This window comes from Pezoporus wallicus, unplaced genomic scaffold, assembly GCF_028554395.1.
Source record: "Pezoporus wallicus isolate ANWC-B61680 ecotype Strahan unplaced genomic scaffold, APGP_CSIRO_Pwel_v1 contig_13323, whole genome shotgun sequence".
Lineage (NCBI taxonomy): Eukaryota > Metazoa > Chordata > Aves > Psittaciformes > Psittacidae > Pezoporus > Pezoporus wallicus.
This window is the reverse complement of record NW_026639074.1, coordinates 32,769-54,877: the sequence shown is the minus strand read 5'-3', so window position 1 is coordinate 54,877 and position 22,109 is coordinate 32,769. Positions and strand designations below refer to the sequence as shown.

Genomic DNA, 22,109 nt, shown 5'->3' with positions numbered 1-22,109 from the left:
AATCACTGATGGAAAAGGAAAGTCTGGATGAGCTAATACACTCACCACTGCAGCACTTGCTCTCAGCTGTGTAGACCTGTAACAAGGCAAGGCGATGCAGGCAGATCACTGCTCTGAAGCTGCCACTGCATCCCTCAGCAGCATGCTTAGGTGCTGCTAGCCCAAAGAAAATCAACAACCCAGGGCACAGCTACGGAGAGAACCTAGCTCACTGCAAGCCCAGGGGCAGAGCTAAGGGCCACAAGGCAGCCTTTAAGGAAAAAGGCATCAAGCCTCAGCAGAAGGGACTGAGAAGTTCACACTCAGGTCCCATGTCCCAAAGGAGCTCAACATGGGATGGACACAGACAGCCACAAACACAAGACTGATTTATCACCATGCTCTCTGGGAAAGACATCAGGCCACAAGAAGTCTGGTGTCAAAGATGTGTTTTCAGAAAAGATCACCCCAAAGCAACAAAAGGCACAGCAGGGATCACATTAGGTTTTGGGGTCCTGGACTCTCACAGGTTTCAAGAACACATTCACAGAAACCATTATCAAACAGGTCTTGCCTTTAGGAGCAATTTATTAAACACCGTTGCCTGCAGGCAGCAATTCCTTCTGTTGCCAAGTCCCTGGGAATGGCTCCATTTGCTTTTAGCCACTCTTGGATCAAAGAGCAGCAGACTCTGGGTTCAAGCCCCTGCTTGCTTTTGAAGCCTGGGCAATCAAATCACTGGGCTGGAGCATCCCTAGCTTACTGGTCCAGAGGAAGCACTGAGCACACACGGAGAACAAGGCTCCAGTCACTGCAGGCAGGTTTAACTCCTCACATGCTTGGTGTGCACACACAGCAGCAGCTTAGCCCATGCAGCCTGGCAGCAGTTCCTTCAACTGAGCAACATTCCAGACATAGACGTGCTGCTACTCTCACCTGACTGCCCTTCCTTCCTGCTGGAGCCAGGCACAGCATGCACAGCCCTATTGTCCCTGTGACACGTGGAGCCCAAATGCATCCCTCCGTTTCTCTCTCTTCCCCATCCACAGTCATCATCCCAAGCTCTCAGCAGCACTTCTTTGCCTGCCTGCAGCACCCAGGCTCCTTCCAACCCAGCCTCCACCGTGAACAACCACGTCTGCAGAGAAGCAAACCAGCCCTCCTCAGGCCAGGGGAGCCACAAAGAGCAGCAGGCAGTAAAACCAATCACTGGACCAGCCAAACAGTTAGTACCTTGATCCCACCTCCTGCTCCCCATCCGCTGCAGCCCAGAGGATGCAGGCTGCCATAGAGCAAGTAATGCCAGCATCTGCTCTTTCTCCCTGCAAGGCTCTTGGTGAGCACAGGGCCCCATACAGAACCTCCCATTCATGGCTTGAGCAAGCCATGTGTTTCCTGGCACAGTTCATTATGAACACGCTCCTATAAAACCAAGATTTTTGGCATGCTAGGACTGGGAAAAACATATGGGTCAGCTTTTCCTCCCCTCCTGGTCACACACACAGAGCCAGCGAGCTCATTTGCACCAGCTGAAGCTGTAGAAGCAGGCAAGAAAGAAACCATGAATGCAACCCCTCTGCCTCACGGGTCAGCCCCTACAGCCACATAAAGCAGCTACTCGGAGCACGCCTGCTCCACACAACCTATTCCACTGCTCAGCAGATACTGCGGAAACAGCAGCCAAGCCAAACACCCAGAGAGATTTGCATCTCCAAATGGTTTCCAGCCAGAATGTTCCTCTGTGCAAGAGGTTCCAGTTGAGAAAGCCTCTCAGATGGGCAGAGTTGCAATAAACCACATACTCCCATCAGGCCAGATGGAAATGGTTTGATGCAGGCAACGAGCTCTGAACATGACAGGCTCTGCCTGATCAAGCCCAACATCTGGAAAGCCTTTGGGCACCCCTCACGTAAACCTTTTAAAACTACGTCATTTCCTATTCGAGTTAAAGTAAACCAAAAACTCGCCCTGCACCCAGGAAAAACTCCTATTTGAGTCCCCAGCACAACTGGATGGGTTCAAACCAGCATTCCCAAGAAAAGCTCACCTAGAGTGGCTTTAGCTTCATCACCTGGGAGGAACTGCACAAGCACCTCAGAGCTCCAGGCTGGGGTAAACACAGCAAGGTCATACTGGGGTGGATCAAGACGATGAAGGTTTCGGGGAAACACCATCTATTTACCTCTACAGTTGTAGCACACACCCAGATCAAACAACCCAGCTCAGAGAACATGGGTCTGCTCAGATGGACACTGACCCTCGGTTTCACGGTGGTTTAATTGCGGACTTACTGGAGATGCAATGCCTGTGCACCACCACAAAGGCCAGGCATCTATCTAGTTCTTCTCTGCCTGCTTCGCGGAGAGCCACACCACATCAGAGCCGGTAGCACAGCCATTTGCACCCATGAGCAGTGTTTCAATCGCAAAGCAACCTTCCAGGTGGGATTTACTGATCCAGAGAAGCAGCAATCCAGGATGAAAGCAGGCACACAGGCATCCCCATCCTCTAACAGCTGGGATGAGCTCTGCTCATCTCACAGTACTCGGCTGTTTCGCTTGGGTCCCAAATGGAAACTGCAGATCTGGTCCACTCTTTCCTCACCTCCGTCTCTGTGCGCTAACACAAGACTACATCTGCCCAGAGACTGGCCACCTTCATGGACCCCACTTGAGCCCTGTATCATATGGCAGATGCAAGCCCTTGTTTGCAAACATCTTGGCTGCTGGCCTCCCAGTAAGTGACAACTGCTCTGCAATGGGACCACAGTCTGAGCTCGCCCCTCGTGGCCCACTGCACCTCCCTTCACTGCCCTCGGCATGGAGGGATGCTTTGAAACAGGCTCCAAGCAAACACTGAGGAGCCAACTCTACCCTGCAAACCAAGCTTCGGAACCGAAAAAAGCAAAGCTGCAAACAGCACAATGCCCATTAGTCCCCCTCAGACTGCTCAGAGAGGCTGGAGGCTGTGAGGGATCCTCTCCCCTGTGGTTAGCAACTCTCCCTCCTCTTGCAGGCCCAGGATCATATACTCAGGAATGGCTAAACCAAACTATCACAAGAAACCAGAACAAAGCCACTGGGGTTTGCACGCTGTATACCCACTGCTGGGGCAAGCGCAGAGGCAGCGCTCGCAGTAACGCGCTGGGCTGCAGGCGACCATGGGAAGAGCTCGCTGCCACACACAGCAGGGAGGTGCCTGCTCTGCATGCAGCCCTGGTCCCAGCGCAGGCAGGAGCTGCTCACACACGTGCTGCAGGAGGAAAGCCAAGTGAAACTGAGAAGGCTGCTCACCACAAGGACAGGGAGCCCAGGCACCCGGGTGCAGACCCCCGGTGCTGCTGGCACATGCCAGACAGCCAGCTTACCCTGGCACTGACCTTACCCACCCAGTTCAAGCAAGTCTGGGGCTTCCATGCCTCTGATCCTCACGCTCCCCATCCTGCTTCCCCAGCACAGACCCCGTGAGTCCCAGCCCTCTCCCCTCAGGCTTGCTTCCTCCAAGACCATCCCAAGCTCAGGTTCATAACTCTGCCATGAGAGCGGATGTCCTTCATCCTTGCACCAGCAGCAAGCAGAGACCCTGCTCTCCTGTGTGCTCAAGGCCAGGCAGCAGGCTAAGAGGCACCCCGAAGCAATATGACACGATAACCCTGCAGTCAGGGACAGGGCAGTGGTGGGGAGTGAGGTCCAGGCGTTTCCCACTGCCCAAACTGCTGCTCTGGCAATGAGCAAGAACAGCAACAAGGGTGCTGCTCTGCAGCCACAGCAATGGGAATGTCACAGGAGGTTCCTCCTCATTCCCAAGCAGAGGGAATACCAACCAATAACCTACTGAAGGCTTATTTGGGCTGGTGGGACAGCCACGACGCTGTGCAGTTTGTCTCCAAGGAGTGATTTAGAATCATAGAATAGTTAGGGTTGGAAAGGACCTTAAGATCACCTAGTTCCAACCCCCCTGCCATGGGCAGGGACACCTTACACTAAGCCATTTGCTAGTGGTCTTTAGGGTACAGAGCATGTGTTTGAGCTGAACTGCTAGCTGTGCCTTTACTGTGTCTCCCAATATCTCCTGAGCCCTCAGCCCACAGAACCAGCCAAAGCCATAAGTGCAGTGCCAGAGGGGAATAGGGAAGAGTTACCAGCCAGACCAGAGCTTTGTCCTGCCCAAACACCCGGGGCACAGGCACATGTTGGGCACAGGAGCCCCGAGAAGGCCAGAACAGTACCTTTGTGGCAGATAAACAGAGGAACAAGTAAGACAGGAAGGCCACAGGCCCGGTGCAGGAGCTGGGAATCCTGCTGCTCAATTAAACCATCTTCAACGGTGCGTCAACCAAAGGCTCCCAAGCAGACATTGCCAGCTGAGCAGACATCGCCAGCCCCGTTGCCAAGCCCCAGTGAGAAACACAAATGCTTCGGTAGTGACTCAGCACCAGCACCAGGCTTGCTGCACCCACCGCTCCTGCCAACCGACTCTCCCAGGCTTGCTCAGAGCCCTTGAGCCATCCCCTGGCTTCCCCAGAACACTGATTTATAGCCGACATGTGCTGCTGGCAGCGCGCGGCAGGCGGCAGACGCAGCTGATGGGGAGGCCAAGCGCCCTGGCCAGCACAGCAAAGGTAGTGCACTTCTCTCCCACAAAGGAAACACGGCGAACAGGCGCCAAGGGAAGATGGGATGAGCCATGTGCTCCCTGTGCAGCGGCCTTTGGTGTCCCTGCCCATGGCAGGGGGTTGGAACGGGATGATCTTTAAGAACCCTTCCAACCCAAACCAGGCTGGGATTCTATGACAATGCTTCCCCCACAGTTCAAGCAAGGGGCGTGTAAGAATCCAAAGGTCTTTACCAAGCAAAACCGTGCTGGCAGCAGAGAGCCCAGATGGTGTTGAACACCCAGACAGGCTCAGTGCTCCTTGCTCCGGGGCTGCAGGCAAGACCCTGCAGGCAATGAGGCTGCACTGCTTCACACACAAGGTCCATGCGGTTGAGAACGCATCCCATAGTGGCTAGGGTCAGCACCTCTAGGAATCACAAGAGGGCTCGCCAGTGCATCCTCACACCCCTTCACTGGGGCTGAGGGCTGGAGGCTGACATAGCTCCTGCCATCTCAAGCTCAGCCAAGAGGGATTCCTCCACAACAGCCAGTGCTCTGTGTGTGTGTGTGTGGAGGGAGCCTCTGGCCAGAGCTTCACGTTTTTCCTGTTCCAGCTGAAATGCCGCTCCGGGAGACGATGGGAAAAGCCAGAGCAAGCTCCATAAAGCTCTGTGGTTCTTCCCTTCAGCAAACAGGAGCCTCAGCCAGCCCAGAGAATGGAAACTCAGGCTGCAGAGACAAAAGAGGGGGGTGGGGGCGGGGGGGAGGAGGCCAGGACAAGGGAAGCGGTGTGAAGACAAGAAGCACGCACGGGGCCTCCAAGCAGATCCAGTCACTCCAACACACAGAGAACGCGGCTCCACTCCATGCAGCGAGGCAGCCGGGTCAGCACCTGAGCCAAGGGCACGGCGCGCTGCTGCCTGCAAGCCTCTTGCTCTTCCAGCACTGTTTGCTTCATAGCAGGCTTCATAGAATCCCAGACTGGTTTGGGCTGGAAGGGACCTTAAAGCTCATCCAGTTCCAATCCTCTGCCACAGGCAGGGACACCTTCCACTTAGAGCAGGTTGCTCCAAGCCCCTGTGTCCAACCTGGCCTTGAGCACTGCCAGGGATGGGGCAGCCACAGCTTCTCTGGGCACCCTGTGCCAGGGCCTCAGCACCCTCACAGGGAAGAATTTCTTCCTAATGGCTCTTCCAGTTTAATCCTCTCATGTCCTATCACAACATGCCCTTGTCAGAAGTCCCTCTCCAACAGATTTGGCACTGAAGCTGCCCAAGGGAGCTGCTCCTCTGCCTTGGCTGAGTATCACCAAACCCACTTGAAGAAGGAAAACCTCTCCAGTATCACCCAAACCCGCGCTGGCATTTGGATGTGCTTGGTCAGGACATCTTGCAGACCTTGGTTTCTCAGGGGCCTGGGTTACAACCTTCCCCAACAGACCCAACAGCTCACCAGCAAGCGCCACAAACACCCTGAGAGCAACAGAGCAGGGACAGCAGCTGGAGGGGACAACAGGGGGTCCAACAGGAACTCGCATTACACCAGCACAAGTAACCTTGGTGTTGCCCCTTCTCTATTTTGCTAACAGCTATATCTTTACACAGCCTACAAGGACTTCAAGCCTACCCATAAGCAACCTTCCAGCCCTGAAGACTGTGAGCTGGGGACAAAGGAGCAGCTGCAGCCCTGAGCCTTGCCTGCAGGGAAGCAGGCAGGGGGGAGCTTATTTACCTCCCAAGCCCTGCTCTGGGATAAACACTTTAAACCCCTCTCCAGGTCACGGCGGTGTATTTACAGCTGAGACTCCCTCAGTTATCCGCCCGTCGAGACTCGGATGGATTTGCCACGAAGCAAGGAAGATCCAGCTGGCCAAGCTCTCCAGACAGCTTATAGCCCACTGTGCTGTAAGTGAGCTGTAAGCGATCATCCAGTGCCAGAGACTTGAAAATGACACCCATGCCACGGCAACTGCAGCAGGGATTCAGCTCTGCACCCCTGCCTACAGCTGCTTCTGCATGCATCCAGCCACTCTGCCTTCCCATGAGCAAAGCAGCTGGCGCAGAGGCTGGGGATGCCTTATGCCATGCATGCCGGGGCTGCACCAATCCTGCAGCCGCGCTCCCCATGGAGCAAGGCTGCTCCATGGGTCCAGCTCGAGGTGAGCGAGTCTCTGGAGCATCCTGCTTCGCAACTTGGTTTACTGCAGGTTCGACCTGTTTGCTCCCCTCCCCTAGGAAGGGAAGCAGCTCCCAACAACACACGCCAGCTGTTCCCAGCAGCCACCTCGGTGCTGCAAGTCAGAAACTGCACCGTGCATCCAATAGTGCCAGAGACAAGTGGAGCTGCCAAAAGGCGTTGAGGAGACACCCAAAACAGGCCTTACCCCACTCACTGCACTGGTGCCTCTCCCATTCGTATGGGGCTCTACACCGCTGGGTCTTGGCCTCTGCCTGCATCTGAGGCTTGCTGAGGAGCGACTGGCTGCCCAGGGCTTCTCGCTGGGTCCGTATCATTTCTGTGTCACCCCTCATGAGCATTTCTGGGACACTGTTTCATACTGCCTGCTGTGCATTGCACATCCATCTTCAGTCTATGTGGCGTTGCCTTTTTCCTGGCTACAGAGCCTCATCCACCACTTCCCGTATGGGTCTGACGCTATGACTTACAGGTCTGCAGATTTCATCCAGCTCCTTTTCTTTTCATTACTGGAAAACTGAAGACCAGTCCCATTTCCCAATCCCCAGCACAGGCCAGGACCTGCCTCCCGAGGGAGACAATTGCTGGCGGGGGGGGAGCTGGACCTGCATCACCTCTGAAAGGGCACAGCAAGGAACAGTTCCTTGTTTATTTTCATTCGAGCCATTTATGAATCTATATTAAAAGCCACAAAAATAGGAGAGTAGACAGAGAAGCTAATACTTCCTCTGCTCATGCAATATTAATTAAAAGGTAGCTTCTTTATGAGACAGCTGCATTACCTCTTGGCTAAAAATGGAGAAGAGTCACTGAGTGGGAAGAATACGCAAGCAGGGCACTTTCTGGAATGTTTTTACAAATCAATAACTAGGCAGAATGCTTCCTACAGATAGATCTAGTGCAAATCCCAGGGAGAATTAAAGAAAAGCTTAGGTATGAGAGCCTCAGAGAGACAGAAATCTGCCCTAACCAAATCTTGACAAACGAGTGCTTTTCTCCATAGCAGCAAGACAGCCGGCTCCCGAAGTATCTGGGAGAACAAAGAATTCTTATGGCAGTCATTAATCCAACAGTGGGAAGAGCACCAGGACATCCTAAAAAAACCAAGTGCCAAAGCAGCACACAAACAATGGCAGCAGACACCCAACAATCAGGTCCTGGAGCGTCAGAAGCTGTGCTATCTGAGACGATTTGCACAATTCTGCAGCTGCTGGAGGAGACTTTTCAGTCTTGGCCCCTCTCCAGGGCAGCTACAGACGCAACTGAACCACTCATCCTCAGCAGCATAAAGCCATCCACGCTCCCACGGATGGTTAGGTAGAGCTGGATGCACTGCCCTGTGTGGCACCCTACTAGACTGTCTGGTTTTGTCTTCTCTGATCTTGTCTTAGTTGGAAAAGACAAAAACCATAACCCTTCCTCCCATGAAAGCTTCCCACTGACAGAGGCACTGCCAGGAGCTTCAACAGAGCCAGTACCATGGAGCAGCCCCATGCCATGCAAGTGATGGGCCTCCCCAGCAGAGCCAGGACACACACCAAAGCGGGCTGTGTGGGGAGTAATAAAGGAACTCACAAGCCACAGCTTGTCCTGCCTTTAACCATTTGGAGAATCACTGTACATTTTGGAATCAAAGGCTTCCTTTGTGCTCCTAAAAAGGCCAACGAGCAACCGTAATGAGGAGAGCATTTATAGTTAGTCTTAAGCAACACCGTGGCTATCTTGAGCCAGCATCACATTCAACAGCAAGGACAACCCTGCCCAGAGGCACATAAAGCCTCCCGTTTGCATTCAGAATTGGGCTTGACCTCCCCATGCCATGGCTCTGGGGACAGAGGATGGAGCCGCCTCACTTGTGTGCCTGTATATCAACAGCAGTACAGTGCTGTCTTGGCTGCTTCTCAGGGTGGCCTGAACTGCACCCAGGCATAAACCCCTGATGCTGGGACAAAACTCATCTCCTAAGAGCACTGCAGGAGAGGAAAAGTTATAACGCATGTCACCTCAGAGCTACCCTGAGCACAAATACCTCTTGTGAGCACTGAGGTCTGGGTGCAGAGCACTCACGGACACTGCTGTCCTCCAGGACAGAAGTCACCTAGGAATTGAACAGATGTCAACCAGGGACTGAAATACGAGTTGTAATACTCACTGACCCTCATTCCCTCCCTGCACCAGCTCCCAGTGCCCAAAGCAACCCCACGTGTGTCATCAGTTTCTCCCAGGCTGCAGCATCAAATGCGTCACCCCACTTTCCGAACAGGAGTCTGTTCACATCGGTTTTCCCCATTCATCACCCTGCACAACACCAACACCGATCCCAGACATCCCAGCCTCACAGAGGTCCAGACCATCTGACAGTGATGGATTCAACTAACACACATTCAGCAGTCTTGCGCACACTCCAGTCCCACAACAGCCAAACCTCCTGCCTGCTCCATTCAAACCAGAGCTTCACTTGACAGGGAGAAAGCAGGCCATTGGTATCCCACCGACAAGCTCCATCTCACACAAGGAATCACCAGCTAAAATCAGCTACGCCTCCTCCCCAGACGCACAATTTGTGTGCACCCACTGTGCAAGGGGAGCTCATGAGCACTCATCCCTGCCGTGTTCCACCCTAGCAAGCCCCAGTCTGGATTCTCCTGTGGCTGGATCTGGCTGGTTTTCATTTCTGCTTCCTGGGGCACCTGGGCACCTCAGCATCCATCTTCCTGCTATCAACAGGAGGGTTATAAGCAGTGACCCGGGCCTCACCTGCATGCCAACTACTATTTAAAGATTAAAACGCATTCTCAAGATAAATCTCTGCACAACAACTTCCAAGGATCAAAATCAGAACAGAGGATAGACTTTTGGAAGCTGACCAAGTCAAAGGAGCAATCCCCCACAGTACCAGCCTGCAAAGAGCATCAACTAAAGCACCTACCCATCAGCCTTTCCCAAAGTGCTTATCTTAGACAAGCAGGCTCGGGCCAACACACTGAGAGCCCTCATGCCAGGCACACAGAGCAAGCCTTCAGAAGCTTGCAAACCACTCTGAGGTCCCCTCGCCTCTCTCTGTACTGATCAGACAGCACGTATTAGTTACCTCTCGCAGGAGAGGAAAGCTGTCTGCTCTGTGCACAGACAGAGACTGCTGCCCCGAAAAAGGCAAGGCTTAAATTAAGACTAGCAGTACTGTAGGGCACAGCCTTTTAAGCTCAGGAAAAACATTTTTGTATTAAATTTAAAAAAAAAAAGAAAAAAAGAAAAAAGCGAAAAAAAAAAGCTGGCAAGAGCAAGGAACGGAGCTGGAGCAGCAGTCAATGAAAAGCACATGCGCTGCAAACCTGGCTGCCAACACAAATTGATGCTTTGAAACAAAGGCGACTTGTGTTTGGCTTGAGGATCTTCCACAGCTACTCGGCAGGGGCTGCACAGATTAAAAGGAGACACCCGTAAACACAGGAAAACAGTGCTTGCTGCCAATTATTTCCCCAGAACAAAGGAATGACCTGAAATGGAGTCCCTGGGTTCATCCTCACCGTGCTGCAGCGTGCCAAAGCAGGCAGAAGCAAGAGGAAACATTGGACAAACCTCTGGACAGGACTTCATTCAAGTTCAATTAATTCAAGTTGAATTCAAGCAGCACCAGACTCACAGACACACCTCCCTGACCCAGAGAGCTGCAGCTGCTTATGGGACTTGAATGAGCTTCCAACCTCAAGAGTCCATGGAACCCCAGACTGGTTTGGGTTGGAAGGGACCTCAAAGCTCATCCAGTTCCAAGGCCCAGCTACAGGCAAGGACACCTTCCACTAGACCAGGTTGCTCCAAGCCCCATCCAACCTGGCCTTGAACACTGCCAGGGATGGGGCAGCCACAGCTTCTCTGGGCACCCTGTGCCAGGGCCTCAAGCTTCATTCACTACAGCTAGCCTGTGCCTATCTCCCATGGAGAACATCCAGAAGAAATCCCAGACAACTCTGCTCACAGTGCTCCACTCCTTGAGAACGGAGACACTCATGAGCCTCCTGCAAAGCTTCTGTTGCACTCTGGTTTAGTTCCCGAACCAACCCACATCCATATTAAGATATGCCTTGCAAGACTCTCTTCCTACTGCCTGCACGGTGATACGTTCAGAAGGCACAGGAAGAGTGAAAGGAAGATACTTCAGTCTGGGCTGTTTCTGTTTAGGGACACCAGCTGTCCAGTCTAAACCAAACAGCGATGAGAGGTGGATTTGCAGGCACTGTGTGACTTGAGAGGTGATGGGACGCTTCTCCCTCACACAGCACCCAACAGCAGTGCAGGAAAGCAGTCCCTGGAGCAGATCCCCTGCCACAGATGGGGCGGACAAATAGAGAGCTGACAGCTCACGAACACAAGTGGCACAGCAGATCCTACCGGGCTGGGTAGGATGGAGAGGGTGGAAGCGCATGACCCTGCCCAGGCCATGTCCTCCACAACCAAAGCACCACTTGCTTGTTCTTACGCTGTGATCAGATAGCTTTGGCACTAGGATGTGAGCAAACAGCTTCTACAGGACCCCAGGGTCCCCCACCTTACCCACAGTCCCTCTGAACAGCCTCCCTAAAAGCCAAAAGACGCACAACGTACCTGGACTGCTGAAAGCTCACAAGGACATCAGGAACATGATGTGAACCATATGCAAAGCCTCCCAACCACAAGGAAGCCCAAACAACAGCCTCTGCTCCAGCAGGCAGCTACCTGAAAAGCCCCAAAACCTCCACCATGCCTACCTGCTCCCTGTCAGGTCTCTCTCAGAAAACAAATCCTTCCATGCCTATCAGTGGGATGCTTCTTCCATGCAACCTGCACAGAACATACGCTGTGTTCACAGCACAGCCCTTTAACCCCACTGTACAACATAACATCTGCTTGTCTAACACACTAGAGGCATTTACAAGCAGCTCCCAACTGCTTGATGCCGCCTCTCAACATCGTCCAGGCAAGGAGTGGGATGTGGAAACAGGCCACCCAGCATCGCACCTCTGCCATGCTGCAACGCACATAGATGCCTCTGAACCAACACATTTCCAATTGTCAAGTCATCATCTCTCTCCTCTTCCCCAAGACATAGCTGATTTCTCATAAAGGTAAATGACACTACACTTGCCTTCCTCCCACCCTGAGCACGACCAGCCTTCTCCAGGAGGTACTCCCATGCCAAAGGTGCAGATGAATGGGTACAGCTGCCTCTTCCGCTTACACAGCAAAACACACTCTGCTAGTTCACAGCTTCTGTACAGCCCCCCCCCCCAACCCCAATGCCAACAGCCCGGGCAACTTAAATCCTTATAAAGGAGAAGGCTCCTGTGCATCTGCCAAGCTTCTTGTCAGTGTCACTGCCCTCCAGGTCTCCAAAGAGCTCCCTGTCCCAGCCCGTGAGACTCACGCTAGGAGAAGGAGACCTGTTTCCTTGGGGTCTGGACAAACAATTGCATGTCCTCCAATCTCAGGGGAATTGCCCTGCAAACCCTGCAGCAGCAACTGCCTTCACAAAGAGCACGTTTGTACGCGGGTCTGTCCGCTGCTAAATAAGCATTTGTTCCGAGTTCCCAAATATCGAAAGCCGTGGAAACACCCACTGCTAACGTGAAATATTCTGCATTCCAGGCCCGAGAGGTACGCTTGGAAATGTTCAGAGAGGAAAGAGTGTTTATTCACTGGGAGAGAGGTGTAGGTCCAGCTATTTACTTAAGTCCATGTGTGCTTGCTGGAAGACAGCTTTGATCTTTGCAGCTCAAATAGCAGATGAACGGCAATGAAGGGAAGAAAAATATTGGTGTAAAGTTCCCCCAGTAAATACCTGTAACCAGGCCCTCACAGCTTTCTCAAGTGCCTTACTGCTTACGGCCCAACTGGCCCTTGCACTCTTGCCTGCTCTTTTCCTACCTTCTTCCCTTTGTTCCCCCTGCGTTCCATGTCTTTTGGAGAAAGCACAACCTGCACCCTAGGACATGTATGCCTATCTGCTAGGGTGCAACATGGACCAGCCTTTGGTCAGACAGAGTGAGACTCGTCCATCTGAGCAACACGCAGCATATGGTGCCATCCACCCAGCTCTCCTGAGCAAGAGAATTTGAGCAGATGGGGAGGAAATGCACTCCCATCAGCAAGAGCATTCATCACCCAGCCTGCTGCTAAATACAGTGCTTGCTGCAGTTTAAACATCTGCCCATCTGTCTTTAGAAATGGACTCACTCTAGATCAATTACAAGATCAGAGGACATCTTCAAAGGATGCAGAACGTGACAACCCTCTGGTTGGTGCCAGCTCTCCGTGGTCTAGGACCCAATGTGCAGACAAATAACTGCCTAATGCCCTGATGGAGTCACCATGCCTTTGAAGCTCATGCCATGTTGGGGTTACAGCCTGCATGGAGCACTGCCTGAGCACAGCCAAGTCCAAGGGGGATCAACATGCTTTGTAAGAGAAGAATGGTATTGCCTTGTCACCACTTTGCCCCCAAACAGCCCAGAAACGTGCTGAGCAGCACAGCTCAGCTGCTGCTGAGGGGCTGCTTACTCAGATCAGCTATCACAGTACTTGGTCTGGCTGCAGAGGACTTGGAGCCACTGAAAACAGATGGCAGCTTCAGCTCACAGAACTAAAGTCACCCATGTTGTACCACTGGAAATATATTTGGGACCCTTTAATCCCAAGAGAAATCCTCAGCTCCTATCTGATCATTCCCGTTTTCAGAGATTTTCTTCCTTAGGAACAGGCTTGCTAGAGAGCACAAGACAAGCACTGCCACGCAGAAACACAGAGCTCCACGCAGCACACGGAGGAACTTCCAGAACAAAACAGACCTTTTGGGGCTCTTTTTTCTTTTTAGCTTTAAAGAAAAGTTGACTCAGCAAATATTTCTCCTGCTCGCGTTTCAACCACATGCTCCAGCCGAAGCCAGCACACATCTGGCACACTGCAGTGTCATTGTAGAGATCACAGCTTCCCCGAGGAACGGAAATGGAGGAACAGGGACCAGCAGCCCAGGCACTGTGCACTCCTGGAGCACATACGTGGCAAAGGAAGATCACAGAGAGGAGTCACGTGAGTCACGGACAACCCACACTTCACCAGCCCTTGCTCCAAACAGCATCCCTAGGCAAAGGGAGACGCTGCGCTGCAACCCACAAACCTACTGCTAGTCCGTAAAACCTCGACACCGAAGTGCACTTGTGGGCCACGCTGCTGGCATCAGAGGTTTTTCACGGTGCCCATGAGCTGGATGGCAGCACATCCCTCCCGGTGCTATAGGACGTGGTCCTGCTGAGCAAGAGAAATGAGTGGGGGAGAAAGTGCTTGGGGCAGCACAGACATGGCAGGAGCTGCAGAAGGGAGCGCACAGGCAGGACCGGCAGTGGATGGCCCTCACAGGCAGGCTGGTAGCAGCACACTGGCAGGTCGGAGAATGCTGTAGCAGATCCACAGGGCTCCAAGCGAGAGGTAAATCGAAGCATGCACTCCCCCTCCATAAACACTCTTCCCAGAAGGCTGCCAAGGCAATCAGCAGTTATGGTGCTCATCTAAATAAGTGCTGCTTTCCCTGCTAATCAGTTGTAAACTGGACATTTCTTGCAGCCTAGCAGCTCACCACAGCTCCAAACACACTAAGAGCAGCAGTGTTACAAATACCTGCCATAGAATAGCTCAGGAAGGGACTTCAAAGGTCATCTAATCCAACCCCCCTGCGATAAGCAGGGACATCTTCAACTAGATCAGATTGCTCAGAACCGAATCCAGCCTGGCCTTGAACGTCTCCAGGGATGGTGCATCCACCACCTCTCTGGGCAACTTGTGCCAGTGTTTTACCACCCACATTGTAAAAACCTTCTTCCTCACGTCTAGCCTGAATCTCCCCTCTTAGTTTAAAACCATCACCCCCTGCACTATCACAACTGGCCCTGCTAAATGTCTCTCCCCATCTTTCTCATAGGCCCCTTTTAAGTACTGAAAGCCTGCAATAAGGTCTCCCTGGAGAGCTTTCCTTAGCGGCAGCGTCCTCCCTGGTTACTCTTCATTTCTCAGCAGAAACTGCAAAGCAAACTGTGCAGCTGTGCACAGGGACACAGAAGGGACCACAAGCAGGTACTGGCAATGTGCAGGGCTCCGTCTGCAGGGTTTCCAACCAACAGGGTGAGAAACACGGGGACGGGGCAGGGGGCTGCTGTGGGAGTCTTCAAAGCCAGGCTGGAAAGCCCAGGCTCCTCAGGCAGGGAAAATGGAGGCCAGCAGGGAGAAACACCATAGAGCACTTCAAGGGAAGGCGGGTTTGGGGCTTACGGCTGGAGTTAAATGCCATGAAAAGCAACAGCCATATCCATCAACTGGGTACCCACATGTGCCAGCAACAAGGAGCTGGGGACAAGCAGGGCAGCCGGGTGGCTCCCTGCATGGAGGAGGGGGGTGGCTCCTCCGGATGCGCTCAGCAAGGGACAAAACCCCTCGGCGGCTGGGACCCGCTGCTTTATCTCGGCGCTCTGACCTGCTCATGGGGAAAACCCGCCCGCTGCAGTGCACAACCGGCCCTCCTGGGCCAGCCCCCACGGCCCGCGGCCGAGCCCAGCCAGGGGGCTCCCGGAGCCGCCTCCCCGGGGCTCCGCCAGCTCCCGTTCGCCGTCTCGCAGACAGCCGATGTCTGGCGCATTTGCATCCAGCTCCTCCGAGCACCCCGGGCGGGCAGGGCGAGCCGGCGCACGCCGGGCAGGGAAGGAGGACCCGGGGCGAGGCGCTCCGGAGGCTCCCAGCGCGGCGGGGCCGCCCTCCCCCTCGGGGGTCGCAGCGGCGGGGCCCGCACCGCGCCTGCCCCGCACAGCCGGGATCACGGAGCAACCTCACGGGACGCCCCAGCATCACCGGGAGCACGGGAACGCGGAGGGCGGGGAAGCAGGGGACCGGACCACCGGGGGTATCGCGGCGGTCGCGGAAGCCTCACAGCGGGCCCGTTGTTGAGAGGGGGGGGCGGGCATCAGGACCCGCATCCTCACGTCGGGGGACGCTGAGAGCCAAGCCCGGCCCGGCCCGCACTCACCCAGCAGCAGCAGCGCCCGCACCGCCGCCATCCTCCGCACCGCTCCCCGCAGCGCCGGTCAGTGCGCGCCCCGGCCCGTGGCCATGCCGCCGCCGCCGCCGCCCAGCCTGCCGCCACCGGGGGGGGCTTCCGGGGGTGGGGCGGGCACCGGAAGCCGGGCGGGGCCCCTCGGTCGAGCGCCCGCCTCGAGCGGCGGGCAGGGATGTGAGGGTTGCGCTGGGAGCCCCGCGGTGACCGGGGTGGGACCCGCGCTCGCAGAGCACCGAATGCTGCTGCCCGCAGCCAGTCCCAAACGGGGTGTCCGGAGCAGCGAGGGGGTAACAGAGCTCAGGCCGAGGGGCTCCTCGCAGCCGGGCTGCCCCTCAAACCGGTGGTTGACACGCCCCGGTCTCTTCAGAGCCCCTGGGGAAGCGCAGGGACACCGGGAGGCAGGAGCTCTGCGCCCTGCTGACGGCAGAAGGCTGGACGCACAGTCCCAACTGCATCGCGTGCCCCGCGCTGCTCCTCCACACCACCCGAAGCCGGGTTGCGGCAGTGTGACTGGCCTGGCTACAGGCTGGAGGCCTCCCTGCCCTGCCAAATGCCTCCCATGCAGCCTGCAGCAGCCCGGGGCCACTGGCTCCAGCAGTGGCAGCTCCAAACAGCAGCTTTCCAGCCGGTTTGTTGAGCCTCCAAAACAGTGGCTGCTTTTGGTGCTGCGTGGAAGACCGACCATCACGCACCCTGCAGCATCCCTAGAAGTGCTGCTGGACCCAGCACAAAGGATGCTGAAGCCTTTGCTCAGCACAGCCCATGGCACAGGATCAAAGCACAGTGTGGCTGTGCCAGTCAGGAGCCAATTCCCACCCCCAGCAAGACCTGGGGCACCACAAAGTAGCCACAGACCAGACCCCTCTCATAGAGAAGCCACCGCTTCCTGTCACCGAAAGCTGTTCTGGTTGTGGTTGGGGACCGAGCAGCCTCAGAGGATGTGGTAGCCTATTCAGCGAGCTCTAGAAAGTGAGTTTTACTTCCACCTTTACTTTGAGCAGCAGCAGGACATGAGGCATAGAGCACACCTAGAGCAGAAGGAAACTCTCTGGCAACTGGTCAGGAGCAGCCGTAAGTCCCTGCACACCGAGCCAGTTCAGCACACCCCTGAAGAAGTGCACCAGTTCCTGCAGCCAACCAGCACGATGTGCAGACACACTGGAATTCTCAGCCCCAAGACTGTGTGCCCCTGCGCAATACAAAGGAGCCAACTCTTTTGCAGAGGGGGAAAACGAGGATAGAGCAGACCCCATCCAACAGAAAACCACCTTACCTGCAGCGGAGTGTGGCCTCAGTTGGTTGTAGCAGCCATGAAAGCAACCTGTGCATCAACACAGCGGCTGTGCCTGGCTGAACATGAGACCATAACCAGGGCAAACATCAGAGCCACAGCTAATTAGCTGGCTTCTAATTAGCCACAGCTTTGCAGCCTGGAGCATCTTGAGGAGGGAGAGAGCAAAGCTCTTTCCAAGCCAACCCGGGCAGCCCCCACCCGCACCATCAGTGACCTGCAACTGCAGTGGTTTGAGCTGGGTTTATTTACTGTTGGCACTGCCAGCTTCCCCCAGGAGAGCACGACAGTGTTCGTGGATGTGAAACTTGCTGATCAATGCACAACACGACGCATAACACATGGTGGTGCCGCTGCTGCTGCTGCCGCCAGAACCCGTCCCTCTCAGCTCGCAGCAGGCCCGCAGAACAGCACCCACATCTGATGGACAAAGGCTGCCAGCACCCCAGTCCTGGCTGCGGGATGGTGAGTGACAGCCAGGGAGGCACCCAACAGCACACAGAGAGCCATCCCAGCAGGAAACATTCAGGATCCACATCTCGCTTGTGGCAAGTCTTTTCCCCCTTTAAACCCCACAGTCCCTGAGCAGCATTTCAGTGGCTCTGTCCAGGACAGGCAGCCATTCTCACAGGAAGCAGGCCAGAGCCCAGACAGAGCCCACACCTCATACATTCATTTGCCTTCTAGACACCACCAGCTTGTGACTTTGTCAAGCACAAGCCCCACTGGCGTGCCTGGCACAGCTCTGCAAGCACAGCTCAGAGCTGAGAGAAGCCCAGGTCAGGCTAGCGCATTGCACAAGCCCACACGGTTACTGCCTCACGTGAGCCCTCACCACACACTTCCCACCAGGAGCCTGCTGCAGAGGCTCTCCCTGGTGCCAGCTCCAGCCTCAGCTGGCCCCTGTGGGGCAGAAGAAGTGCAGACCAGGCAAGATTTCCCCTGGCTGGGCCCTTGCAGGGCAGAGTACAAACCCAGCCCACAGTCTGTCCTTTTGTGGGTGAATGGTGGGTCAGGATGTGCATTCGCCTCCTTTGGATCAGAACTGCCATCTACACCAGGTCCTAGTTGCAGGACGGTTTGCAGTCACAGATGGGACTCACTCTGCTCGGCAGATGAACCAGATCTCGTTGCGGCGCTGGGGGATGCTGGGGTTTTCATAAGCAGCCACGATGTAGGTTTCCTGGAGCACAGCGTCTGTGGAGCCCAGGAGCTCCCAGAAAAGGCTGATCTCTCGCAGAATCGTCTCCTCAGTGGTCATCCCATAGAAAACCCTGCAGCAAAGGGAGTGGCATAAGCAACAGACCTAGCACATTCCCCCTTCCCTCAGTCAGGGCTCCCCATCCCTCTGCCCAAGGAACCACAGCAACCCCGCAGGGAGTTCATACACCTCTGCTGAGCTGAGAAAGCACCTCTGTTGCAGGGTCACCTGGTTATAACCCGGAGTGGTGCCCTCTCGGTGATGTGGATTTCAGGGTCCATGGGAACAGGGGGGTTTTGCTGGAACTCTCCCGGGATATAATAGGCAGTTACAACCTCACGCTCCAACTCGGTCCCTTCCTTGGTCAGGTGGATTTCGTTGAGCACTGGGACTGTCATGCCCAGATAGCAGCCTGGAAGGAGGCAGGAAGGCAGCGGGCACAGTGAGATGGCTGTGTCAATGGCAGCAGCCCTCCTCTGTGCAGCCTGCCAGTCCCCTCCAGCCGCTGCCTACACACACCTACAGAGTTCTCCTTGCAGATGTAGCGCATGAGCTTCATGAAGCTCATGGAGATGCTCTGCTCATACAAGGGCTCCCCCTTGGTGACACAGGCCCACTTCCCAGCTGGGTACCGCCGCTCCTCGTAGGCTGCTTCCTCGCACTGAAACAGGCCACAGACAAGCCAAGTCAGAGTTAAGTGCACTGACAACACTCCAGCACGTGGGAGCAAGAACCAACACTGACAGGCAGGAAGTGGGAAGACGGGACCCTGCCAAAATGAGTCCCCTGCTAGGCAGTGATCGGCAGGGGAGGCAGGAGAAAGTGAGGGGAACCGGCACTACACACACCTCAGACAAGGACACTTCACAGCACGGGGCAGAAGTCAGTGAAAGGAAAAGCACAGACAGGGGGCAGGATGCAGGGAGGCTTGGAGGCTCCTGGCATGCACAAGGAATGAAGCACATCTTCAGCAAGGGGCACAGGACTTTCCGCTCCTCTCCAGTCACTGTCCTGCCTACTCACAAGGATTTTCCTGAGCCCAGGCACTCAAAGGCCTCCAGTGGGGTTGACATTATCCTCAGGTACAGCGCTGTTTTCCTGGAGCATGGTGTGGGCAGAGGACAAGAAGCATAAAGCTTCCTGCCCAGTAGCATGGAAAGTCTGGCAGAAGAGCTCTAGCACCCAGAAGAACTGTGAAGGTTGGAACAAAACTCGTCTCAGATCCTCCTCCCACACCAAGAAGCGACAGGAGAAAGAGGCATGAATCCAGCTGGTGCAGAGGGGACAGCTTTGTGCATTCTCAGCAGAGAATCTCTCTGATCAGCAGAGACACCCAGTCTTCGGGATGAATCCAACACAGAAGCAGGGCAGGGGGAGTGGGGAAAATTGCATCTGGATCTGCTATAGTTCAGCTCATGCCATGGTTATAACCACAGAACTGTATAAAGAGGGGCTGGGAAGGTGTAGTCAGCACCCATCTTCCTGCTCTCAGCCTGTTCTTCAGCCAGATTAAAGTGGTCACGAGGCAACCTTCTTCCACAGGGCTCCTGTCCAAACCTCTGTGCTCCACGGCTGTGCAGGGAGGGACCAAGCCAGGAAGCTGTGACCGTCCGCAGCCTCCCTCTGCTTCCACCCGAAGCAGGTCTCTGCTCAGAAAGCCAAACCAGAGGCATAAGGAAGGCACCTGGGCTGCTCATGTGCATCAGGGGTGCCAAGAATAGTGCCAGACTACTGCAGGCAAGACAGTCTTCACCCCATAGATGGGGCCATGCCTGTTATTGTCTCACCAACCAAAGCAGAACAAGAGCATTTTCAAAGCAAGGAAACCAGCAGTCCCTCTAGACTCTTTGTGACTCTCACCTGCCACACCATCTGCGAATAAACCCATCAGCCCAGCAAGGCAGTCCAGTCCTTCCACGGACTGATCCTTACATTGACCACCACCACTCCACAAGATGAGACTTAACCAAGAGAAAGATGCTTCACACAGACCAGTGGCAATGGGTCCCTGCAATGTGAGCTGGGGAATTTGGGCGAGTACTGACAGAGCAAGGCTCTGCAGGTGCCTCCAGAAGGCGGAGGGCTTGTGGCACTGAAGGCTGAGGGAGGAGCAACCAAGTAAAACTGACCTGCCTGAGCCTGGGGAACACGTCCTTAAGCTCCCCAACTCCAGAGTCTCCTCAGCACTAATGCCTGGAAGTGGCTTCCATCTCCTCACCCAGCCCCACAGTCAAACTCCAAGAACCTTCCTCACGCACAGAGAGGATGTCACCGTCAATGGAAGATCTTCAGGCCCCACAGTTGTGGGGTAAAGGTAGAGAAGAGCTCAGACTAAGTCCCTGAGACCCAGACGCCAGAGGGAGTGTGGTGGAGCCCCAGCTCAGAGCTGTACAACCCACATGCTCAGGCATGTTTTACAGGCAGGAGTGCTGGACCTCAGCCCAGAAGAAACTGGTTAAGCTCTCCTCGTGTACAGGACAGTTGACAAATGTCTTCTTGGTAGCTAGCCCAACCAAGCCTGCAGAGACACGTGAACCAGTCTGACAAGTGCTTCTTCACAGCTATTGCGCAAGGCTCAGAAACACCCTTTTGTGTGAGGGGTAACAGGAGCTGTGCAACGTAGCCAGCAAGAACAGGAGGTCTTCAAGCAGAAGCTACCGTGCTCGGCTTGGCAGCTGAGGCAAACACCAGCACATGCTCAGGTCTGACAGCTCCCCACAGGAGCACCCTCTAGCTAAACAGGTAGCCAGGTAACTAGCACAAAGAGACACCCAGCAGGGCTCAGAGCTATGCAACGAGGTGTTTTGAACAAGGCAGGGCGCAGACTCCAAACTGCAAATTCACTGTCTTGCACGTGTCCACCTCAGCAGAGAATAAACGAGGAGAAAATGCGAGAGCAGCAAGACTAGTCCGATTCTAAAGTAAAGGCTGGAAAGTTCATAGAGCCACAGACTGCTTTGGGTTGGAGGAGACCTTAAAGCTCATCCAGTTCCAACCCCCTGCCGTGGGCAGGGACACCTTCCACTAGAGCAGGTTGCTCCAAGCCCCGTCCAACCTGGCCTTGGGCACTTCCAGCTCCCGCTGCTGCCCAGGCTGGCGGCAGCACCGGCACCGGCCTCCCCGCGGGCCGGGCCCGGCTGCGGGCAGGCGCGGGCCTCACCTCCTCCCGCCGCGGCAGGGTAACGTAGGGCACGGGCTCGCGAGCCTGGCCGTGCCGGGTCATCTGCACGATCGGCCCCGCCATGTCTGCAAGGCAAAGCACAGAGGGGCCGCGGCTCGCCCGGGCTGGAGAGCACGGGGACAGCCCCGCGGCGCACCGCGCCAGGCGCGGGACGTGCCGCCGGCCCCGAGGCCGCTCTCACCCGCGGCAGGGCCCCCGCTCACCTCGGGGCAGGGTCACTCGGTGCGTGCTGGCTACGGCCTCCCAGTGCGCGAACAGCCGCTCCCGCTCCTCCTCCTCCTCTTCCTCCTCGTCGTCCCAGTCCCCGTCCCCACCGCCGGCCTCCTCACCCAGCCCCTCCAGGTCCTCCAGCGTGATGCGCGCCATCACCCCCCCCACCCTTCCCGCGCCCGCCAGCACCCCGCCCCCGGCCTGCGTCACAGCTGTCGTCACGCAGACGCCCCTCCCCTCCCGCCCTGCCGCTGTTCTGCCGGCAGAAGGCACCCTCCCGCCCCAGTGCCCGCCCTCCCGCAGTGCCGGAGCCGCGCTCGGTTGTGGGGTCGGTTTTATTTGATCAGCTCCCGCACAGCTTGGCCCCGCCGCTCCGCTCCCG

The 22,109-nt window shown here is 55.5% G+C and overlaps 2 protein-coding genes across 2 annotated transcripts in view; both read right to left on the bottom strand.

Moving 5' to 3' along the window:
• PTK7 (protein tyrosine kinase 7 (inactive)) overlaps positions 1-15,917 on the bottom strand; it is a 36,727-nt gene extending 20,810 nt beyond the window's left edge. Inside the window, exon 1 of the mRNA XM_057413588.1 lies at positions 15,815-15,917. Within this exon, the coding sequence (XP_057269571.1) occupies positions 15,815-15,845 (31 nt within the window). The 5' untranslated portion in view covers positions 15,846-15,917. The remainder of the gene's footprint in view (positions 1-15,814) is intronic.
• Positions 15,918-17,363: 1,446 nt separating this feature from the next.
• On the bottom strand, positions 17,364-21,883 carry LOC130601490 (heme-binding protein 1-like). Its single transcript, XM_057413598.1, has 5 exons — positions 21,721-21,883; positions 21,497-21,582; positions 18,856-18,997; positions 18,565-18,748; positions 17,364-18,409 (listed from the first exon to the last, which is right to left on the bottom strand). Exons 1-5 carry the CDS (start codon positions 21,881-21,883, stop codon positions 18,235-18,237), a joined length of 750 nt encoding a protein of 249 aa, XP_057269581.1. The 3' UTR covers positions 17,364-18,234.
• Positions 21,884-22,109: the final 226 nt, after the last annotated feature.

Coding starts and splice junctions, on each gene's coding strand:
- LOC130601490 (XM_057413598.1), bottom strand. CDS start 21,883: ATGGCGCGCATCACGCTGGAGGACCTGGAGGGGCTGGGTGAGGAGGCC. Junction 21,583..21,720: donor CCGAGTGACCCTGCCCCGAG/GTGAGCGGGGGC, acceptor TTTGCCTTGCAG/ACATGGCGGGGCCGATCGTG. Junction 18,749..18,855: donor CTGCAAGGAGAACTCTGTAG/GTGTGTGTAGGC, acceptor GCCTCCTTCCAG/GCTGCTATCTGGGCATGACA.